At 35.9% G+C, this 22,646-nt stretch overlaps 1 protein-coding gene across 4 annotated transcripts; it reads right to left on the bottom strand.

The window, feature by feature from the left end:
- Positions 1-319: 319 nt before the first annotated feature.
- On the bottom strand, positions 320-21,427 carry LOC113521902 (GON-4-like protein). 4 transcript variants are annotated; one of them, XM_031909858.2, is made up of 22 exons: positions 21,191-21,426; positions 19,946-20,075; positions 19,637-19,669; positions 18,382-18,494; positions 17,100-17,271; positions 15,687-15,815; positions 15,158-15,428; positions 14,721-14,881; positions 13,890-14,137; positions 12,705-12,846; positions 11,981-12,112; positions 10,982-11,118; positions 10,274-10,300; positions 9,570-9,734; positions 8,718-8,928; positions 8,107-8,250; positions 6,690-7,413; positions 4,502-4,782; positions 3,768-3,943; positions 2,072-2,227; positions 1,156-1,363; positions 320-685 (listed from the first exon to the last, which is right to left on the bottom strand). In XM_031909858.2, the coding sequence occupies exons 1-22, from the start codon at positions 21,292-21,294 to the stop codon at positions 344-346; spliced, it is 4,206 nt and encodes a 1,401-aa protein (XP_031765718.2). In that variant the 5' UTR covers positions 21,295-21,426; the 3' UTR covers positions 320-343. The 4 variants fall into 4 exon arrangements, with proteins under 4 accessions (XP_031765718.2, XP_052755824.1, XP_026763366.2 ...); XM_052899864.1 differs by having other exon boundaries at positions 4,502-4,674; XM_026907565.3 differs by lacking the exon at positions 19,637-19,669 and having other exon boundaries at positions 21,191-21,425.
- Between the last annotated feature and the right edge of the window lie 1,219 nt (positions 21,428-22,646).

The raw sequence follows: 22,646 nt of genomic DNA, 5'->3' as shown, positions 1-22,646 counted from the left end.
AATTTCCCCATTACTAGAAATACACCCTATCAGGTCGACCTCCACGCGGTTCAATGTGGAAACTTTCGTGGTTAATTGTACTGGGATTCCTCACGATGGGCTAATGGTTCTGCTTTCATCGTCACCTATCACCCCTCACTGGTGTCTCGCTAACGTATACCGATAGCGCAGGCGAGGTTAACATTCCATCCAATACCCAATAACAAACGAATGTATTTTATTTCATCATATGCTTGGTTTAGTTGATGAAATATAAATTATGGGTTTGTTTTAAAATTTATATTACAGATAATATCTATTTGATAATAAAACAAAATAATCTAGTTTAAAATATTAATTTAATTTAATTTTCACTTATTATTAGCAATTTTAATAAATACATAACACGTTCTCTAATATCATCAATGGATTTGTGGGATAGACACTGCGACAACGTATCTAATACTGATTTTTCATCGGCGATTTCTGTTATAGTTTTGTCTTTTCGCTCCTCGGGCGTAAGATTCTCTTTAAGTATTTCTAATATTAATTTATCTTCGTCTCTTTTCCACTCGGGTGCTTCGGATTTGACTATTTCATCTTCTGATACTATCATCATAGACACATCTGATTCACTGTAATCTTGCACTTCAGTTTTAGATATGGTCAATTCTGGTGTGTCTATGACATTTTCATTTTGTGATTCCTGCAAAGAGAATTTTTAGATTTAGGTAGTTAGGTAATATTCTTAGTTTTAGATTTTAGGGAGAATTTATAGTTTAAACATAATAGGAATTAATAATAAACATCCTAATAGGGATTTTTTTTTAAGTAAACTTAAATTTAAGCATTTTTGTAACAGATAGATTTATTGTTTTATTAACTCCTTTATTATTTCCTCCAAAAAAATCCATTCCACTTATTATAAATACAAACAATTACAACAAAAGATTATACTGTGAAAAAATAGGTCAAGTTTATCGCTAAGAGTGATAAAATAATAAAGTAATATATAATAGTATTTTTTTTTTTATGAATTTATCGCTCATTCAGAATGTAATTTCAGCCAAAAAGAACAGGCGAGGAACTAATACGACGATTGACGCGACAATTATTAGTTTACTTTTCAATTAAATTCTATAAAAACGAGAATATAGTCAAAATTATTCAACTTACTATCTTGACGATAACATCTGGAAGTTGCCTTTTGGCATTTTGATGAGTAGATATAGTCTCGGTGTCACTAGGGGCTTCATCTTTGTCATTAAAACACCTCCCATTAATCATGGAGACGTCTGGAGTTTGACTTTTGATGTCTTGATCATTTATTGCAGGATCAGCCCCTTCGAGGATTGTAGTGTCACTGTGACCATCCTCCTCACCACTGGAATATTATCAATGATATATCGACTGTACATATGAATGGTACAATAGATACATTTTTTTATATAATCTTCACAATTATTTTATTCTAGATGTTTTCCGTGACTTCGCCTGTGTAAATCCGTAAGTTAGGATAGAAGCTACCCATAGCGTACCATTCATTCAAACCTGTTTAGTAGTTTTTACGTGAAAAGAAAAACATCCATTTTACATATATGGATGTTTGTTTTACATTTATATATGTAAAATTTTACATATAAGATGCCAATCTTAACAATCTTTTTATATATAAATTCGTAATCTTCTAAATATTTGTTATATAATTATCACTGAATTTATTAATATTGTATAGCACTATCTATATTCCGCATGTCGCAAAGCGTTGTATGGATGGCAGTTGATACGTTGACAGTTTTTACTTTAAAACTGAGCGACATTTTAAAAATCGAAATTAATCAATTAATCATAATAGACACTCTCCTAATTGAATAATTTGTAGAATCCATAATTTACATTGAAGTAATTCTTTATCTAATATTAAATACCTGTCACTGTTGCCATGCTATAACACACCGAGTATAACTTAATTGTCTCGGGTAGTCTACCCGAGGCAAAAGTCTGCTTACTACTACTTAATTTTTTTTTATAAATTTATACAATTAACCCTAAGGAAACAATGTGATAAAGTTTTAATAAAACAATAACATACCTGGACGAGTTGTCGGCTTCATAATCCATTGTGTGTGTACCGTCTCCTTCTACTAAGGTGTCATCTGCTTCTTTCTCCATTTCTTCGTTCATTTGCTTTTTCTCCTCCATTGGTGTTGTCATATTCGATTTTAATTTAGTCTCTTGATCATCCTCCCTGGTAAATTAAATACAGTAAATGCTTATCTTCGCTGTGCGGTTCCGGTATAGAATGAGTTATCCTTTCCTGTTCCGTGGATGTCGTAAGAGGTGAGTAAGGGAACATAATGGTAGAGGGGTGGACAGCAGCATCTCTCTTAAAACATCACCAAAGGCTAACTGCGATTACCAACTCGCCTGACAAATGTGGCAACTATTACCATAATCCCCCTTATGGAGAAAGCCTATGTTCAGCCGTGGACAGTTAACAGTTTTTCGTTAAGCAATTTGTTATAGTCGTGAACAGTTGCTACTTAAATGAACTGATCGACTGTCAGCTTGTTTGACATTCTAAGTTGTATAAAAAATATTTAACTCTATAATGTTCTTATAATGCGATATTCAAACAGCATTATTATCTGTCGTTGTTCTTACTCTATAAATAGTGATAACATTTGGTGTTAGTATCTTACAATTTCAATACTGGTAGTTTTTCATGTATTAGAAATAGTAGTATATTCATTAGAAAGCAAATGGCTGGCTGGTATTTGAAAATTTTATACCTACTAGGAATATTTTTTTTTTATACAACTTAGACTGGCAATCAAGCTAACGGCCTACCTGATGGAATGTGGTAACCGTCGCCTATAGACATGAGCAGTACCGTGGACATAACAGAGTATACTGTTTCGCCCATGATACCCTCCATGCGTTGCCATTCCTGAGGACTCGGGTGTTATTCCTCTGTACCCTGTAAATTCACGCCATATCCCAGCCTTCAAACCGAAACACTGCCATGCAAAGACAACTGCTTTACGGTTGAAATACGAATGGGATAGAGGTACCCAAGCAAACGACTTTTGTACAAAGTCTCCCTCTGGTTTTTTATGGTACAATCAATATTTTGGGTAGAAGTGTAATATAAATAGATGTATCAGTGCGATAGTGATTTAGGAGACAAATTCATTTTCTAGTCTCGTCGGAATAAAGCCAGTGTCGACTCATAAATAATATAGTTCTATTTCAATGGAACTTAATGAAAAAGTAACCAAATTTTATTGAAATTGTCACAACACACTCTCCCTATATAAAATTAGTAACAAATCGTAACATTTAATCAATCAATCAATTGATTTTTTATTTGTACTGCTATTGGAATCCAATCATGGTAAGACAGGCGGCTGGTTGTAAAACCAAATTCCAAAAAAAAAAAAAATATAAAATCATATTACTCAGACCAAATAATTGAGATAAAAGCAAAAATATGATGATGACTGTATTGTAGATCAACGATTGTAAATCATTGATTTGTTGAGTCAATCATGATTGTATTGTAAATCATGATTGACTCAAAGTCAATCATGTTTGTTTACATTTTTATTAAGTATAACGGACTACAGTTAAGTTTAAAATCATATTATGCCGACTCCAAATAATTGGAATAAGGCCAGGAAAATGACGATGACCGCTATTGGACATCACCTATTGAGTCAATTATTTGTTTGTTAACATTTTTATAAGTTCAATTGAAATGGACTATAATTCTCTACGGGCCTGACCTGGCTCGCTGTCGGTGCGGAAACAGCTGGAAGAAGTGCTGCGCGAGCGCCGGGTAATACTCCAGCGTAGCTAGCACAGCGCTGCAAACGCTGCATGCGTTCGCGCCCGCCTGCGAGTACACATTCTGCACCGCGCACAGGATCCTGTACTTCTGCCTCTTATCCGATACGTGCTCCTGAGGACCGTGCGGTTGTTAATGGATGAAAATGGTGTAACAAAATGTTCAACTGTAAGATAGTTTGCTGTTACCGAATAGTGATAGAAATGAAAAATTGATATATTGATTCAAATTTCAAAATTCAAAAGTACCAGAGGGAGACTTTGTACGAAAGTCGATTGCTTGAGTACCTCTGTCCTATTCGTGTTTCAACCGTGAAGCAGTTGTGTTTGCATGGCTGTGTTTCAGTTTGAAGGGTGGGATATGGCGTGAATTTACTGGGTACAGAGGAATAACACCTCAGGAATGGCAACGTATGGGGGTATCATGGGCGAAACAGTATACTCTGTTATGTCCATGGCACTGCTCATGTCTATAAGCGACGGTTACCACTTTCCATCAGGTGGGCCGTCAGCTTGTTTACATTCTAAGTTGTATAAAAAAAAAACACTGAGTAAAACTATTTTATTAAAGATGTTTAAAATAAATTTGAGAGGAATTTAGCACTTCTCTCTGCCTACCCTATATAGAACTTGATGCGGAGATAGATAAGTAAAAATATAAAAACATACTTACTTCAACCAACTTAACAAAATTAGGTAAGTGTGTTTGAACGAAGTAATCCTTGAATTTTCCAATCGAGTCCGCCTGTTCTGGCGTCAAGAAGCATAGAAACTCTTTGTATAAATCAACCAGTTCGATTCCGAGCACTTTGTACAGCTCATCGGCTAGTCGAATAGGGTCACCACCTAGTATATCGAATTTGGTAAAGAGACGGTACACTTTGTTTTTTATTGTGTTGTTTTTGGCAACCATTGTCCTTAATGTGAGTTTTGATTGATACTCTGTTACGAACGCTGTAAATATATGAAAAGATCGATTACACAGTCATACGAGGTCTGTCCGGAAAGTTCGTATAAAAGTGTTCTGGAATGCGAGAAAGAGGAGTGGGGAGGCCAGGTAAGCGCAGGACCCCTTCCTTATGTCCCTAACAATGCTTCAGTTCTGGTCTGACCGCCGTGCGGTGCGAACTGGCTTGTCACGCCATCTGTGAAGTTACCTCTTAACGAAACCCCGTCGGCATGGAGCCCGCTTCCGTTGAAGAGCAGCGCGTCGTAATCAAGTTTCTCTCGAAACTCGGCAAGAATGGCCGTGAAATTTTTGCCGATCTCAGAACAGTTTATGGGGATGATGCTGTGAAGGAACCAACCGTCCACAAGTGGCTAAAAAGATTCAGAGAGGGCCGAGTAAGCGTTCAAGATGACCCACGTTCAGGACGTCCTTCCACTTCACATTCCGACGAAAACGTGGAAAGAATTCGAACTTGTGTTAATGGGGACCGTCGTTTAACGGTCAGACAGGTGGCTGAAGAGCTTAATTTGGGCAAAACCGTGGTCCACGAAATTCTAAGAAACGAACTTCAAATGAAAAAAATTTGCGCCAAGATCGTTCCGTGAGTTTTTGAGTAAAAATTCCATTACGGTGACCGAACACCCCCCTATTCGCCGGATTTGGCCCCGTGTGACTTCTTCTTGTTCCCAAAAACCAAATTGGTACTTCGGGGGCGGCATTTGGGGGACATAAATGAGATAAAAAAAGCTACGACGGGGCAGCTGAGAAACCTACAACCAGAGGACTTTCAAGGAGCCTTCTCACAGTGGAAACGGCGTTGGCACAAGTGCATTATGTCACAGGGGGAGTACTTTGAAGGGGATAAAATTGATTTACCTGAATAATTGTAAAATAAAATTTTTAAAAAACTTTTATACGTACTTTCCGGACAAACCTCGTATACAATGGTGAGGATAAATGCAGACCAATTTTGTTAACATTAATTACATATGTATTATGATTTTTTTTACCTAACCTCACGTGCGGGGGGGGGGAAGGGATTGTTAGCAATGGAGTTTGACAGCCCCATTGCTAGCAATATGCCCGATTAGGTCGACCTCCACGTGGTTCCCCCTGGAAACCATCGTGAACAATTCTTGTTGAATTCGTCATGATGGGCTAACTGATCTGCTTCATCCTCACCTATCATCCTTCACTGGTGCCCCGCCGGTGTATACCAATAGCGCGGGTGGGGTTACCATTCCATTATCACCCATTAAAAAAAACCTCACGTGCTATCGTGTGTGTGCGTGCATAAGTGTGTATGTGTGAGTGCATGTATGAGTGTGTGTGCAGGACAAGATTACTTTGATGGGAATTTTTATTATAACGTAGAGTAACAAATGAACTATGACTAAGATACATATTCTGCCTTCATAATATTTATTTATTTATTAAACTTTAATACACTTAGAAAGTGTAAATGGCGGATTTAACACCATATGGTAATAATATGTCATTCAAATTTGGCTTTCATGGCCAAATAGTTGGACATAGCAAGCACACGTTGAGTGAATTATTGTAAAGTAGTTAAAGCAAACATGACTGCAAAGTATTATTGCAATTTTTTCAAACAGCAAGAAACAGCCAGCAGTCTGAAAGACCACTTAAAGGAAATGATAACTGTACAGGCATAAATAACACAGTGAATATTACAGAATAAATTGTAATGTCACATTACAATTGGCATTAATACTCAGTTTCAGATTAATAAAAACATATAGCACGACCATAAAGCGCTCCCCCTTGACATAAGATCTAATTTCCATAGATATACCATCTCATCTAATCTATATATATATATATATATATATATATATATATATATATATATATATATATATATGGTAATAATATATGGTAACAGACTTACCTAAGTCATCCATTTTCGAAATACATTTCAATTTGGATCCTAACCTTGAACTGTCAGATTCAATCTCCGTTTTATTATCTTCTGTTGTCTTCTCAATGATTTCCTCTCTTATCTCCTTCTTCAGTGAATTCAATTTCAATTGTAGCTTGTAGAAAGATCTACCCACTACACTTTTGTACCTGTACATTAATAATTTCAGTCTATTTGATATTTTCGGATACTTCTGCACATTTTTACAATAACACACTTTTCTTCTTTCATTACTTTTAAAATAATCCGTTATGAACGTCTGCCTCTGTTTACAGATTTTTCTTAATAATATACAACATTTACAATGTTCTTCGAGTGGTATTACATCCTTTTTAATAGGAACAGGTTTTGTAATTGAGTCTTGCGGTTGGACAACCGAAGTGATGGGTGTAATTGTAGAATTTACTGTAGTGGTTGTTAAGGACAGTGGTATTAGCTTAGCTCCGGTGCTTGTTTCGACTAATGTGAATATGTTTGCGGACACTGGGGGGAGCATGTTGACGCTTACAACAGGCTGGGGTTGACTGATCTTGGCCGGTTCAACCACGAAGATTTGTGTTGGACGATTTTGATTCTGATCGGGTTTCGGCTCGTTCTCTTGCGTATCTGGTTTTCCAGGAAACACAAAACGTACGGGCACGCCTTCTGGTTCGGGTTGTACCAGTTGTTTCTTTTTCGCCCGGTATAGGTGTGTCTGTAATAATAGTTTTAATTAAATCAATAGAGCCAGCGCCATCTAGCCAAATTAAAGCTAGTGCCACATTCAGTGTATCTTTAGTCGCCAATCAGCGGCAACGGAACGCGAATACACCAAGTTGCATACAATCTTCACATTTTTCATTCTCGCTATGCGAAAGGACGACCCCCCCCCCCCCACTAGATGGAGTGACGACCTCAAATGCATTGTAGGTAGTCAGTGGATATAGGTGGCTCAGAACTATTCCTTACGGCAGTTTATGGGGAAGGCCTATGTCCAGCAGTGGACGGATAATGGCTGAAATGACGATGATAGAGAAGGCATAATCATTACGTTATCGAAGATCGGAAGATACACTAAATGTGACATTAACTTAAGCAGTGTATACTGTGGATACTAGATAACCGATGAAAATTAGTGCAATCTATAGGATCATAAACGAACTAACAGATATATATATATTGGCATTATTGCATGGATTACATCTCCGTATGCGTTTAAAAACAGAATTTTCATCATGCCTCCGATCAAACTGTTTATAACTCCTCTCCATACAAAGATTGCCTGGGAGAGGTCACTTTTAGTGATAAGATTTCTTGTAATTGTTTGAATCTATAATACGTTTACTATTGTAATATTTTGGGGGAAACAATAAATAGTATCTATCTATGTAAATGCCTGTGTACCCACCCTGAACCTACTGTTGTTCTTGGCGAGGTACCGGACCCATACTCTCGGGACCTCATGCTCAGGTTGCTCGTACAGCGTGCGCTGAGGATCGAACGGCAGCAGTTTGTGTTCCACTGGCTTCACTTCACGAGTCTTGAAATATCTCTAAACAAGGAATAATAAATATACATATTTTTTTTATGTAACTTAGAATGACAAACAAGCTAATAGAAAGTGGTAACCGTCGCCTATAGACATGAGCAGTACCATGGACACAACAAAGTATACTGTTTCATCCATGATACCCCCCATGTGTTGCCATTCCTGAGGACTCAGGTGTTATTCTCTGTACCCTGTAAATTCACTGCCATATCCCACCCTTCAAACCGAAACACAGCCGTGCAAAGACAACTGCCTCACGGTAGTAATACGAATGGGACCAAGGTGCCCAAGCAAACGACTTTTGTACAAAGTTTCCCTCTGGTATACATATAGTATTCATTGCACTGGTAAATTACATTGTTAATGCATTTATAAATATGATGTGTATAGTGCGCGGCGACAGCCAGGCGATCACGTGCTGCGACACTAGCGCCACCACCGACAGAATGATAGGTAGCAGGTATACTGACATAGATGGGGTTGGTGCCGAGCCGGTCGCGGCGGCAGTGCGATATGTGCGAGTGTATGATGCGCGGCGACAGCCAGGTGAACACGTGCTGCGACATTAGCGCCACCGCCGCTGACAGCCCCCAACGGCCATGCCAGTGCGATGGCCGTTTGAACAGCAACGGATTGTCCTCCACGTATGACCAAAACTGGTCCAGCGTGAGCGCCATCAGCCTGATAACAAGTTTGTGTTCGTTACGCTCATTATTTGTACAACACACTATATTTTTTTTAGAACTCTATACCAGGGGTTCCTAAACTGTTAAGATAATGGAATACCCACCAAAAACCTTTTATGGAACCCCATTTTAAATTATTACCAATCAAAGACCCTGTAATTTAAATAAGAACAAAAGCTTTTATTAGAAATATTTTAAAAGTACAACACTTTATAATTTCCTTTAATTTTTAATGTGTAGAATGAAATTGTTTCACTGTATAAATAGTTGTACGTAACCCCTAGGTTCCGCGGAACCCACTTTAGGAATCGCTGTGCTGTACCATACAACGGTACCCACAGTTTTCTTATTATCTCAGTGAGTATTCTTAGAGTATTATTTCTTCATCCTTCAGTTTCATTCTCTGCTGTTGTGTGTGTGTTTTTAAGTATGTTTACGTATATATTAGTTTATATATAATAGTGCGCTACCTACCGTTTGTCTTTTTTAATTTTCTCAATGTTCTCTATTCAAAGGTTGTCTGGAAGATATTGCTTAGCGATAAGGCCTTATTTTGTATCATTTCTCATTAAAATTAACTGTATTTACTATTTTATAAATGGTGCAACAAAGTGTAAAATAAAATAGTGCACTCACTCGTCTTCATGTTGCATGTAGCTGTATCTCCGGGTGAGGTCGAGCCGGTAGGGCACGGGCGGCAACAGGTGCGGGTACACGAACACCGTACTGTTGGCCACCACCTCCTTCATCGTCGGGTGGAAGTCGCCCACGTACATGTTGTTCTGGATCAGCCGCCGCCGGCTAAGTGTAATGAAATTAACTCTTTTTTAATATAACTTAACCGCTTAATGCACACCTCCGTGACATATACAGGCAACGTTTACCGGCAGAATTGTACAGCTCCGTATGGATCACGGTTAATATAAAAATAGAATTTTTCAAATATTTTAAGCCCGTATCTATCACGTTGGATGATAGATTATTGCCATTCTCGGAATTTGCGTTTGTTAATTAAAATAAGCATAAATAATAATTATTTGCGAAAAAAAAAAATGATTTTTTTGTACCTAAATTGATTAAAAAATGTGCTTTAAGGGGGTTAATAAATAATCTAAATTGATCTATAATCCAATCATAAGAGAGCTTGCAGATTGCCAATAGTATTTAATCATCATCATGATTATATCATCTGTTCACTTTCCACTAAGATTAAGATAGGCTTTCTTCATAAGGGGTGGGGGTTAGGGGTTAGGTTTGCCAGTAGTTGCCACGCTTGACAGACGAATTAGCAACCGCAGATAGACTTTATTATATCTTAGATGAATAAAACTCTACCTTACCTTCTCTCACCTTCCTCTTGTATAAATCTGAAAAAAAAAAACAATTGTGATTAATTATTATATATATATTAGTACGTAATTATTACATATATTAACTATATTGTGATTGATTGTAACTTTGTAGTTTTATTTTTATTTTTATAAATACGATGTGTACGATAGTCATTTTACTCATTCATATTTTTTTTTGTTATAAACTTACATTTGAAAAAAAAAAGCTGTGTTTCTTGGCCGTTCTTCTCAGCTGAAACTGCATTCTGAACTGGGCGATAGTTTTATCAAAAAATGACTACTCAAAAATGCTTATTATTAAGTTTACTCGAACTAAAATTATTTATTACTTTATACAAAAGTCGATTGCTTGGGTACCTCTGTCCCATTCGTGTTTCTATCGTGAAGCAGTTGTGTTTGCATGGCTGTGTTTCGGTTTGAAGGGTGGGATATGGCGTGAATTTACAGGGTACAGAGGAATAACACCTGAGTCCTCAGGAATGGCAACGCATGGGAGGTATCATGGGCGAAACAGTATACTCTGTTATGTCCATGGTACTGCTTATACCTATAGGCGATGGTTACCACTTTCCATCAGGTGGGCCGTCAGCTTGTTTGCCATTCTAAGTCGTATAAACATATATAAACTCTAAAAACATTAAGAGTGTGTATGTTTTTAGGGGTTTTTTTTGGACAATATTGTAAAAATATACATACTTGACCATAGCGGCGTTTGCGGGCGTGTCCTTAGAGACGGTTTGTTCCCAAATTCGGATCAGTTCCACTGCCGGCTTCAAGTTGCACACGTTCACTACTGACTTTGGGTTTGATTCTCCTATTGAGTATAAGGTTTCCTGTTGGAATGATAAAATATAAGGAAGGATTATTTCTCATCGTTACCTTATTCTAACATACATATAATATAAAAAGATTTTGTTAAAAAAAATTAAGTTCAATTCACAACAGGCACAACCAGTTATTTTAATTTCAAAACTAAAATACTGAACCGATTTTGATAAAATTCTTTCAAGTAAAAAAAAAAAAGATTTTTTCATATTGGTTTACAACTGACGTAGTTACGAGGTAAAAAGCACAAAAATAGAAATACAACCACATTAAGAATCTCCTTTTAAGTCGGTTGCAAACAAGCTATAAACCAATTTTAGTCTTCTATTCTTATATTCTATTTTGTCTTCTCTGCAATTTAAGATAAACATGGAAATAAACGTTTTTAATACAAAGAATCATCGATATCGACTGTAACTAATTATGACATATCGTAACATACAACACAAGTAAAAATGTGCTTAAAAGAAAACCAGGAATATCAAGAAAGAATCCTAATCTGCAAAAAAATTGAGACTATGAATCCCATTGCTAATAATATACCCAACCAGGTCGACCTCCACGCGGTCCTTCTTGGAAACTATATATTTTTTTAATTATGGCTCCATCGGAGATCCAATGACTTTGCCAATGTCAAGATTAGAAGACATACTGCAATTTTATCGGTGATGCGATAAAATAATTCCTGATGAACTCATCATCATCATCAACTGGTCTGTTTTGATTCTCATTTATCACCCTTCATTGGCGTCCCCTCAGCGTATACCATTAGCACAGGCGGGGATGCCATTCCATTATCCACCATAAAAAAAAAATCTATTCACAGCAGATTTGTAAAAAAAAAACGTAAATACTAACCTATGAACTTACCAAAAACTCTTTGTATGTGGGTCCGAAAGTCCAATGCGCTGGATGTATGAAAAGTTGGAGGAAGTTCGATGTGGCCAGTTGAATGTGCATGCGGAGTTGCTGTTGCAGTATCAAGATTTGTTCGGGCAGTATCTGAAATATAATATTAAAACTTTCATTATGTCTACAAAAAAAAAAAATGCAGTCATTCAACATATATAATCATTAAAGGGCGGTCGTCCTGCACATACAAATATTTTTTTTCGTAAATCATCAGACTATAGTTGCCTTGTGTATGTAAATAATGATACAGTGATAAGTGTACGTACATAAATCCCGTCAATCGCGTATGTAAATCATCAGATAACGGTTGCTTTGAATGTGTAAATCATGAGAGAGCGATCACCCCTCGTGTGTAAATCATGAGAGAGCGATCACCCTTCGTGTGTAAATCATGAGAGAGCGATCACACCTCGTGTGTAAATCATGAGAGAGCGATCACCCTCGTGTGTAAATCATGAGACAGCGATCACCCCGCCTGTGTAAATCATGGAGGAGCGATTTTTATACATGCGGACGGGTATAGGTGATATTGAAATTGATAATGACCTTTTTTTCACTATCAATGTCAAGAGGAACCCACTTATAGATATCAAAGCTTTAGCGATATTATACATCCCTAAACAATTAACTTTAATTAATTTATTACATTAGATGCTATAACAAGTCCCGTGTATTTACTTACGACGCGGCATTCGGCCTGGTTAACGAGCACTGTGCGCGGCGGACTGAGGGCGGCTCGCACGGCCGGCGGCGGGTCGGGCACCGTCGGTGGGGGCAGCACCGACACCGATTGCTCCAACACTGCTATCTTCACCACCGGTTTACTGTTAACCAATCATAAATGGTGCAACTGTATAAAAGCTAATCCATCTTCCTACCCTTATCCCAATTATTATTTGGGGTCGGCGTAACATGTTTTTTATCCATATTACAAAAAGATTAGGCTTATAGTTTTAACTAGCCGCCTGCCTGACGTCAACCCTCTTTAGGGATTGAATAAGAGCTAATATCGTAATTAATAAAAAGGTCCTACAAAATACCTCAATGTTTGAAGATGAAGATTTTTAACCAGTGATAACGGCTGATTTGATAATGAATTGAAAAGTGAAGAAAAATAATGCTACTAATATTACAAATGTAAATGTTTGTAAAAATAAATAAATAAATTATATTTATTATATATATAGTAATAAATACAGCACAATCACTCCACCTGATCTTGAATCTAGGGTACCCTGTGTTATGAGAAATCAGGCAATGAACATTTGGGGCACATTCAAAACACCTAGACCTGAATCAATTTAGTAAACTTCGTTTCTTAAATTAGTCCGACCAGGAATCGAACCATAGACTTCATTTACGCAAAGCAACGGGCCACAACTGCGCCATGTAAATTATCGTAATGAAATTAAAATGTTTGTACTATTGTTACTCAATCACGTTTAAACGACCGAATGGATTTGAATGAAATTTGATACTAATAATGATAAGCTATAATCCTAACTTAACACGTAAGATATTTTATAAACTTATTCGTGTGAGCAAAGTCGCGGAAACAACTAGTATACTGGAGGAAATTTAATCCTAATATATAGTGTAAATGAAAAGATATTACAATATGAAATCTAGAGATAGTACTTATTGTGGGATATGTAGCGATAGATATACAGGGTAACACCGAGAGAGTGTACTATCAGTGAAACTGAATTTCCCCAAAGAAACTTAGTTCAAAAAAGGAAGAATAATTTTGCATTTTCTACACTAATACAGTTTGTCTCTAGCTTTCTTTGTTTGTCCTTTTTTTTACATATTTCTCTAAGGGAAATGTTTAGTTTCACTCGTCACTGTAGTAGTAAAAAATACCAACTGGACTTGTGATTGTTGCACGCTATCCTGATTCACCTCTTGACTTGGACAAGAAGCATTTATATTCTCTTCGTTGCTCTCTTCATATTCTGGATTATCTTCTGGCTCAATTTTCCCAATAGACAATTTTGTGTGACTCCCTTTTTCGAATGTGATCCTGTCTGACACGTTCTTTGCTGGCTGTACTTTCTGTGATTCGTTATCGTTATCTGATAACGGTTCCTGTTTGCCTTCCCAAGTGGTGGGTACCTAATAAAAAAAAAAGCAATTTAGTTGATAAATGTTTAGAAGTAATTTTAAATTTTCACATTTCGAACCACATATATAACGTCATTTATCGATAATAATTGTAATACGTTACAGTAGTACGGTACTAGGTGGCGTTGTAAATGTAAAAAAAAAAATAAGCATAACACGATGACACAGGGATGGAAAGACTAAATCCTAAAGTTTCTTATTAAAAAAAACATGATTATTGACTTCCCGTGAACAATCATAATAGTTCTGTTGAAACGTCCAAAAAAATAAATCCTTTTTGCGTATTGTTAGCTTTTTTTTTTTAAATGGTAACAAAGTTATCCTTTTGATAATTAAATACCCATTTGCATACTAAAATTTGTCCTGATGAATCGGTTGTCAACCGGTTAGTGGAAGAAATTCTTCAATTAATCATTTTTTAGCATTTATTTATTTGTTATTAAAAGATACAATGTTACAAACAATCAATCTTACACAATAGGTGTAAGATTCTGTTTCTTTTGTTAACTGACTTTTAATTGTTCATATTGTGCGCCGGAATTTTGGGATAAATTTCATAGTAGTTAAATAATACCTTTGGCTGATCATTTGCGGTCAGTTCGTTGGCCATGTTTACAGCAAGCTCATCATCTGTAGTCGCCTCTGGCATGATATAGAACAACTCTGTCACAAGATCGCTCAACTCTTTCTTAGATATCTTTATAATACTCTCCAGGGCTTCTTCATCTTCGTCGGCTGCAAAGAAAATAAGATTTTTACTATTTATCAAGTTCAAATCATCTTTATTCAAATAGTTGTTTATTTACCAGCACTTTTAAATTGTCATTTTTTATGATTTTAGGGTTCGAAAAGATTTTTTTTTTATTTTAGTGATTATTTTATTTTAATCTGGAATCAACATATTATAACTAGAATTATTGAAATTACAAATTACCAATTTCTATACTAAACAATAATTAAAGATTTACTTTAAGGAAATATTAAAACAGGCATTAGAAAATCAGTTCTTACGTGCATCAGGGTCCGCAGCAACATTATACTCTGGATCAGCTTCGTCATCATCTTCATGTTTGCTACTGGGCGCGGGGTTCAGGCACTCCTCCAAGAACTTGTTCCAGAGGTCGTCGACCGCTGGCATGGGCAAGTCGTCGGGCGGCACAAACGAACTCTCTATATGCTCTATTGGTGTTTCAGAGAGACTCAGCTTTGAGCGGGTCCGAAGCGCTATGGTGGCTTCTTCTTCCATATCTAATTTTCTTTTGGCTGCTATTGAAACATTTGCCTGGAAGATTTTTATGTATAATTTAAAATTGTAAAATGGTCCACCTGATAGATAGTGGCAACCATCGCCTACAGTTACAACAGCATGGACATCTTAATGCACTGTGTATGTATAGTATAGTAGAAATCATAGCTACATTTAATTCATTATCATTCAGTGATATTCACTAAATGATAATTATTTTTAGTATTTCACTGTGACTTCACTATGAATAAAAATATACAGTTAAGATTTGTGTTAAACACTAGTTGGATATACCTGAGGCACTTTGAACGGACCATCCTTGACGACTTTGGGGCTTGCTGTGGCTTGTGTTTTAGGTGTAGCTGGCGTACGAGGCTGGGAGTCCAGGTCACTACAAGACTCCAATGTTTGATCGTCATCACTCTGAAATTAAAATAAAATATGTCTAGAATATTATTAAGTTTACTGTGAGATTGTTATCCTAGCTCTATAAGAGAGTCTGGTCACTTCACAAAACTTTCATCCCTGTCTTGGATCTTGGCATCATACTTGACAAATTTCTACATATAATAGAATCTAGATGTAACAAAAATACCACCAACACTGTAGTACAAACATTCTAGATGCGAGCTGTTAAAAAAAAATAGTGCCATAAGACAAAGGTATAAAAGATGAACAACTTCCATACAAAAATGTAATAAGTTGAGGAACACTAATGAGGGATGATAGCTGAGGATGAAAGCAGGTCTGCTAGCCCATTGTGACAAATTCTACAAGAATTAACCATGATGGTTTCCACGTGAAACTACATAAAAGTCAACCTGATTAGGTATATTGTTAGCAATACTTTAAGGTACCTACTTATTACTAACAATACCATCCCCCCCCCCAGTAGGAAGGATTTTTTAATGGGTAAAAATGAAGGTAACCCTGTCTGCACTATTGGTATATGCTGTGAGAAATGATAGGTAAGGTAGAAAGCAGGTCAGTTAGCCCATTGCAATGAATTCCACAAGAATTAATCACAATGGATTTTAGGAGTAATCCTATGGAGGTTGACCTGATAGGGTATCTAACTAACAATGAAGCTATTAGACCCCATCTATACTTATAATAAATGTGTAGAGAGGTCAATTCTGTACATGCAATATATTTCCAAAATAACTATTAGGGGGTGATTAGTGATCGATACTGATGCCAAAAATGCAATCAGTAAAATTTTTGTCTGTCTGTCTGTATGTTTGTTATAGAAACAAAAAGTACTCGATGGATTTGAACGAAACTTGGTACAATTATTCTTCATACTCCTGGGCAGGTTTTACTATACTTTTCATCACGCTGCGATCAATAGGAGCAGAGCAGTGAAGGGAAATATTAAAAATGTTCACGCCGGGACAGGCCGCTAGTTACTAATAATTTTTTTCTTCTAAGCTAGTAGAAAATAATCTACATAATACTACTTGTTGTATGAGCCTGGCATGGAATGTCCCACCATTTCTTTTCCCGTGGATATTGTAAGAGGCGACTAAAAGAACTTAATGGTTGCGGGGCAACAGGGTCCTTCTTAAAATATCACCGAAACCTAACTGCGATTGCCAACCTGCCTGCTAAACATGGGCAGATTGGCAACTACTGACAAAACACTCTATTAAGGGAAGGACTATGTTTAGCAATGGACAGTTAAGTAATGAATGAATGAATACTAACTGGTACGTCATCATGTGTTGGTTCATATTCTTCATCATCCTCATCTTCGGGCAGCTCCTGTGCAATGAGTGCCTTCACTTCAGGCCTGGTTTTCACTGGTATAAGCTTGATGGGCGTGAGCTCTAGGTTCTCCAAATTCCATGTTGATTTTTGAGATACTTTCTTCAGCTCCCTGGTTGATACAAATTAATGATAAAAACAAGAGGAAATTAATTAATAATTATCCACAAATGGATTTATTATATTGTTTCTGATGAAGAGTTTCACAGGAAAGTATAAACTGTAATGGATACGATATAATCATTACATATTATAAAACAAAAAGCTCCGGCGCGTTATTTTTTCATGCTGTTTTCGTCAATGAATAGAGTGATTCTCGAAGGTTTTAGATTATAATTTGTTAAATTTGTGTATATATTGACTAAAATATAACGATATTTGTTGGAGTTTGGGAGCTTTCAACGAAAACGCTGCTTAAACCCTTTCGAGATATAACAAAGTAATTTTAATACTTTGATAAATGGGCAATTATAAAGTGGTAATTGGAAAACTATTTACACAAATACGATATTAATAATTGGGGGGAAAGGGATTGTTAGTAATGGAGACTGAGAATCCCATTGCTAGCAATATACCCAACTAGGTCGACCTCCTCGCGGTTCTCCCTGGAAACTATCATGATTAATTCCTGATGAATTCATCATGATGGGCTAACTGGCCTGTTTTCATTCTCATCTATCACCCTTCACTGGTGCTCCGCCAGTGTATCCCGTTAGCGCAGGCGGGGTTACCATACCATTTTCACTCATCAAAAAAAAAATACGATATTAATGTTTATTATTTTAAATACGTTAGTTGGCTTGAGCATTACATGAAGATTATTTTTTCCCTTTACACCATGCAAATTAAATGAATACCTTAGGAGATATAATAAAATCAAAATATTCCGCAACTATATTAATTTCGTGTCGCCGTGATTAGACCGGGCCGTGTGCCTCGTGACCCTGCGGCTAGCGTACGAGCCGAGGGAGGGATGGAGGGGGGAGGACCGAAAGCTTAGGTAGTATCGATGTAAATTAATATTATGTATAATGAGGAAAGATGATTGATTTTTGTTTGTTACGATTTAACTCAAAAACTACTTAACCAATTTTACCAAATGCTAAATCTCCTCGGAGTAACATTGGCTATTTTACAGTTACTGTAAAGAACCCGTGAGAAGCCGGGGCGGGTTGCTAGTGTAATAAATATTACAATTAATATTCACCGCCCTCATACTTACTTAACTTTGGATCTGGTCAGTTTTGGCGCATGACCGCTCTCTTCATTGCCCGAGTCCTCTTCCTCTTCACGTAACTTCACAAGTGCCAATACATGGTCATTTGTCACCACTTTCTGTCAAAGGACAAATACCATTAGATATAGTGATAGAACAGTGATAGACGATTACCCTGTAAGAGTGATAACAGTTATGAGTATTTTCTTATTCTATATCATTCTATGAATTACATTGTAACAAATAACAATTTCCTGTTGTTGCAAATGATAAAAAATAATATTTGTATAGTAAAATATTTATTGTACATATATAAAGTATGTTATTTATTTTTTATTTATTTATTTAACACTTTATTGTACCAAGATTACAGAATTTTTTGAACAATTTTCGATAAGTATACTATAGTACAAAAGGTGGTCTTATTGCTAAGCAATCTCTTCCAGACAACCTTTGAGTAGAAAGAAGAAATAGGTAGGTGGCGTGTTATTGTATTGGACACATTAAAAAGATTTAGTATACAATGTTGGACTTATCCCTAAGATTTCTTACAGTCAACCTTTGAGATGCTAAAAGAAATTAGCTAGGGATTAAAATTAATAATACTTAGTTAAAATAAAACACATGTACAATATGTAATTGTATACACCTACATACATAAATACATACAATAGAGTGGCTCAATTAAATTAGATATTTTTTATCGATTGGAAATAAATATTACTAATAGTAGGCTAAATATTATCATTATTTATTTGTAGGAATTTCTCTTATGAGGAGAGTACTACAACCAGCAGTAGAACAAGTACTGGGTTGTGATGAGAAGCTATGGATTAATGTATTTTTAAACAATATCATAAGGTTCAAATTATTTTATGATACTAAGAATCGCAAGGGAGGTGGCAAGCCATCTGAAGAAAAACGATAACCATTGCCTATATATAAATTGGATCAGCTTCAAAATAATTTCAATATACTTATAAATAATTACTAGTTTGTTAGTTGTAACTTTGTCCATGTAACAAGGATATGTTGATTGACTAGAATATTCATGATAATTAACACTCTTTGTTGTCATTACAAACAAATAATTAAAAAGAATAATTAATAATATATGTGAAGTATAATAGCTAAAATGTGACTTTTTCTTCTCCATCCCAAAGTTAACAAATAAAATTAAATTTCATGACCATGAAATTTATGTAAAACAATCTGATTTATATTATAATAATGATGTAGAGGACCCGGACGGGGAACTCACCAGTTTAGATTCTTCACAAGTCCTGAGGCCAAGCTGGGTGTGGGTTGTTGCGTGTTTAGAGGTAAAAAGTAACTTATTTAAATTATATACACGGAAGAGGGTATCACGATATACACAAACACAGTTATTGACGATACTGCAGCAGAGTCCTTATTCGACATCAGGTACGAATAAGCGCATGTGCATGGTAAGCCGCAGACAGGACAACTGAATGTCTGGGTGCGGCGGTATCGATATGGGAAGCATGTTAACTAGTGATGGTATCAAACTCAACTGTTATAATAACATGTAAACAGCTCAATGACTTACTTTTAAAATCTTTCTAACACTGGTATCATCTAAGTTATTCTTGATAGCTGATGCATGCACATTCTTTTCCACCTCCAGTGTATTATCTGGTAGGACATCTTCAATATCTGAACTACTTTGGCTGTATATCCTAAAAAAAAAGTTCAAAGTCACAACAAGTCTTAATCACATTGATTATGTGAGATGCCACAACCCTTGAGGTTCACAAGGCAGCCCTTTATTTTAATGGATGTATTATATATCAAATAAGGAATAACACAAATTAATCATGTTTTTTTATTGAGAATGGCTTATTACAATTGATGATCGGTTATATGTTAGTACCCTACATAATAATAGCTTTTTCCATAAAAAGTTATAACAGTGAGGGTGGTTCTAGAAAAACTCTGACACATTGAATTATTGATATACCACATGATAACAGATTGGTAACCCCAGCAGCATTAAGGGTATTTGCTGATGGGGCACCAGTAAAAGACAATAGGTGAGAATGAAAAAGCAGGTTAATTAGCCCTTTGTGATGAATATTTCTAGAATTCCACATGATGATTTTAAGGGAAACCACATGAAGGTCCACCTAAAAGGGATTATTGCTGGTAATGTGACTGGTAGTCTGCATTGCAGGTCAGCTAGCAGCGGGGCACCGGTATGCCTAGACGTAAACTTATCACACCCAGAACAACACCTTAATAGTGATGAATGAAACGGCTATTTGAAGTATCTTGATGAGATAGTGAGGCAGGAGTACTAGTTTGCTTCTACTTCTTCGGAGGATTACTCTTGCTATTATTGCTTAAGGGAGGTGCCAAATAACACAATCTGCACTATATTTATATGTATGGACTATGACTGGCCAGCAGACCAGTCGCAAAGTAGCAACCTCACTTCCTCTATCTCACACTATTTTTTTTTTCTATTTTATCAAAAATGGTACAGTGAACAATAAGATGTTTAATTTTGAATATAAACTATATGCCTATTTTCTATTTATTCAATACTATCAGAGTACTATTTTGTGTTATTTACAATCCTATCAACACAAAAATTACTATGTATCTATTGCCCTACCTACCTAAGTTTTTACTTTTAATTAAACACACGTATTCAATAATTTAAATGCTAGAGGCTGTGGTCATTAAATTATGTTAATCAATGATATGGTAACAAAAACTTAGCCAATAATAAAAAAAAAATAAAGTATAAGTAAACTGATCAATAGCTAAAAGATTAGAGTCACATACAAACCTTTTACGTTTTCTTCCACGAGTTTTTGGTTTTATTTTCGGCATATTGGGAATCTCTTTATCTGTTTCGACTGTGGCAGTCTCAACAGATTTAATTTTCTCCATTATTTATTTATAAAACTGCAATGTTAAGATACATCACTATTAATAAATTTACAAAATAAAATAATAAATAACTACCTATAGGTATTAATAAAAATCATATCGACATTTTTTATTTAAATCCAAAAGCAGAAGTGACAACTTACCGCTATAAGTGACTGCTTGTTGATGTCAATGTCATCATCAAACAAAAATATCAACCACAGAGCAACTAAAATTTATATTATTAGCCATTTCTGATTACAGACAATATTGATTTTTTTTTTAATTCCTTGTTTTTAGTTCACAGTTGGTACCTATAAAAAAAAGAACAATCTATTCTGAAATCCTTAGTAGTTACCTGACAACAAAAAACCTATAACTAAAAAACCTAGATTAAGATCATTAACTCAGATTAGTCACAAAGACAAAAATTTTGTTAAAAGGTAAAAACCTAAAAGGTGACAGTTAAGAACATAGTACAACGTAATTAATAATTCTTAATAGAGTAAGGAGGTTCATAGTTCCTACTGCTTTAGACCGATTTACGTGACTGGATCTAAGAACAAGGAATTATTAAAAATCTTATATGGCTGTATAACATTTTCTATACACTAGCCTGCTATAAATTGAGAAAAATAGCAACTGATGAAGTACCTTTCGTCCTTTTTTTATTAATTATATTTGCATCAGAAAAAAGGAGGCAACCATTGTATCATTCCTTCTATGTAATTCCTTGTTCTTAGGATTGGGTATACATTTTAATAGTTCTTTACTACTGGGATGACTTATGTAAATTTTATTGAAATTTACCAGAGGGAGACTTTGTACGAAAGTCGATTGCGTGGGTACCTCTGTCCCATTCGTGTTTCAACCGTGAAGCAGTTGTGTTTGCATGGCTGTGTTTCGGTTTGAAGGGTGGGATATGGCGTGAATTTACTGGGTACAGAGGAATAACACCTGAGTCCTCAGGAATGGCAACGCATGGGGGGTATCATGGGCGAAACAGTATACTCTATTATGTCCATGGTACTGCTCATGGTCTATGCGTTAGGCGACGGGTAACACATTCTATCAGGGGGACCGGCACCGTGTTTTGCATATTAATATTGTATAAAAAAAAAAAAAAAAATTGAAATACTAACGTCTCGTCCCGCCTTCATACGGGTGAAAATTTTTAATATAGTTTACATTTTTATCTGATCCTACCTAGTTACCTACTGGGGGGAAAGGGATGGTCAGTATGAGATTTAACAATCTTATTACTGATAATATTCCCTAACAGGTCGACCTCCACGTGTTTCCCCCTGGAAACCATCGTGGTTAATTTTAGTTGAATTCATCACGATGGGCAAATTGACCTGCTTCATCCTCAC

The sequence above is a fragment of the Galleria mellonella genome, unplaced genomic scaffold, assembly GCF_026898425.1.
Source record: "Galleria mellonella isolate WM207_F2 unplaced genomic scaffold, CSIRO_AGI_GalMel_v1 utg63, whole genome shotgun sequence".
Lineage (NCBI taxonomy): Eukaryota > Metazoa > Arthropoda > Insecta > Lepidoptera > Pyralidae > Galleria > Galleria mellonella.
Note: the sequence above shows the minus strand (reverse complement) of the source record. Positions and strands in the feature narration are given on the sequence as shown.

Coding starts and splice junctions, on each gene's coding strand:
- LOC113521902 (XM_031909858.2), bottom strand. CDS start 21,294: ATGGAGAAAATTAAATCTGTTGAGACTGCCACAGTCGAAACAGATAAA. Junction 20,076..21,190: donor CGTGGAAGAAAACGTAAAAG/GTTTGTATGTGA, acceptor CTTTTTTTTTAG/GATATACAGCCAAAGTAGTT. Junction 10,301..10,981: donor GCAAACGCCGCTATGGTCAA/GTATGTATATTT, acceptor TTTTTTTTTCAG/ATTTATACAAGAGGAAGGTG.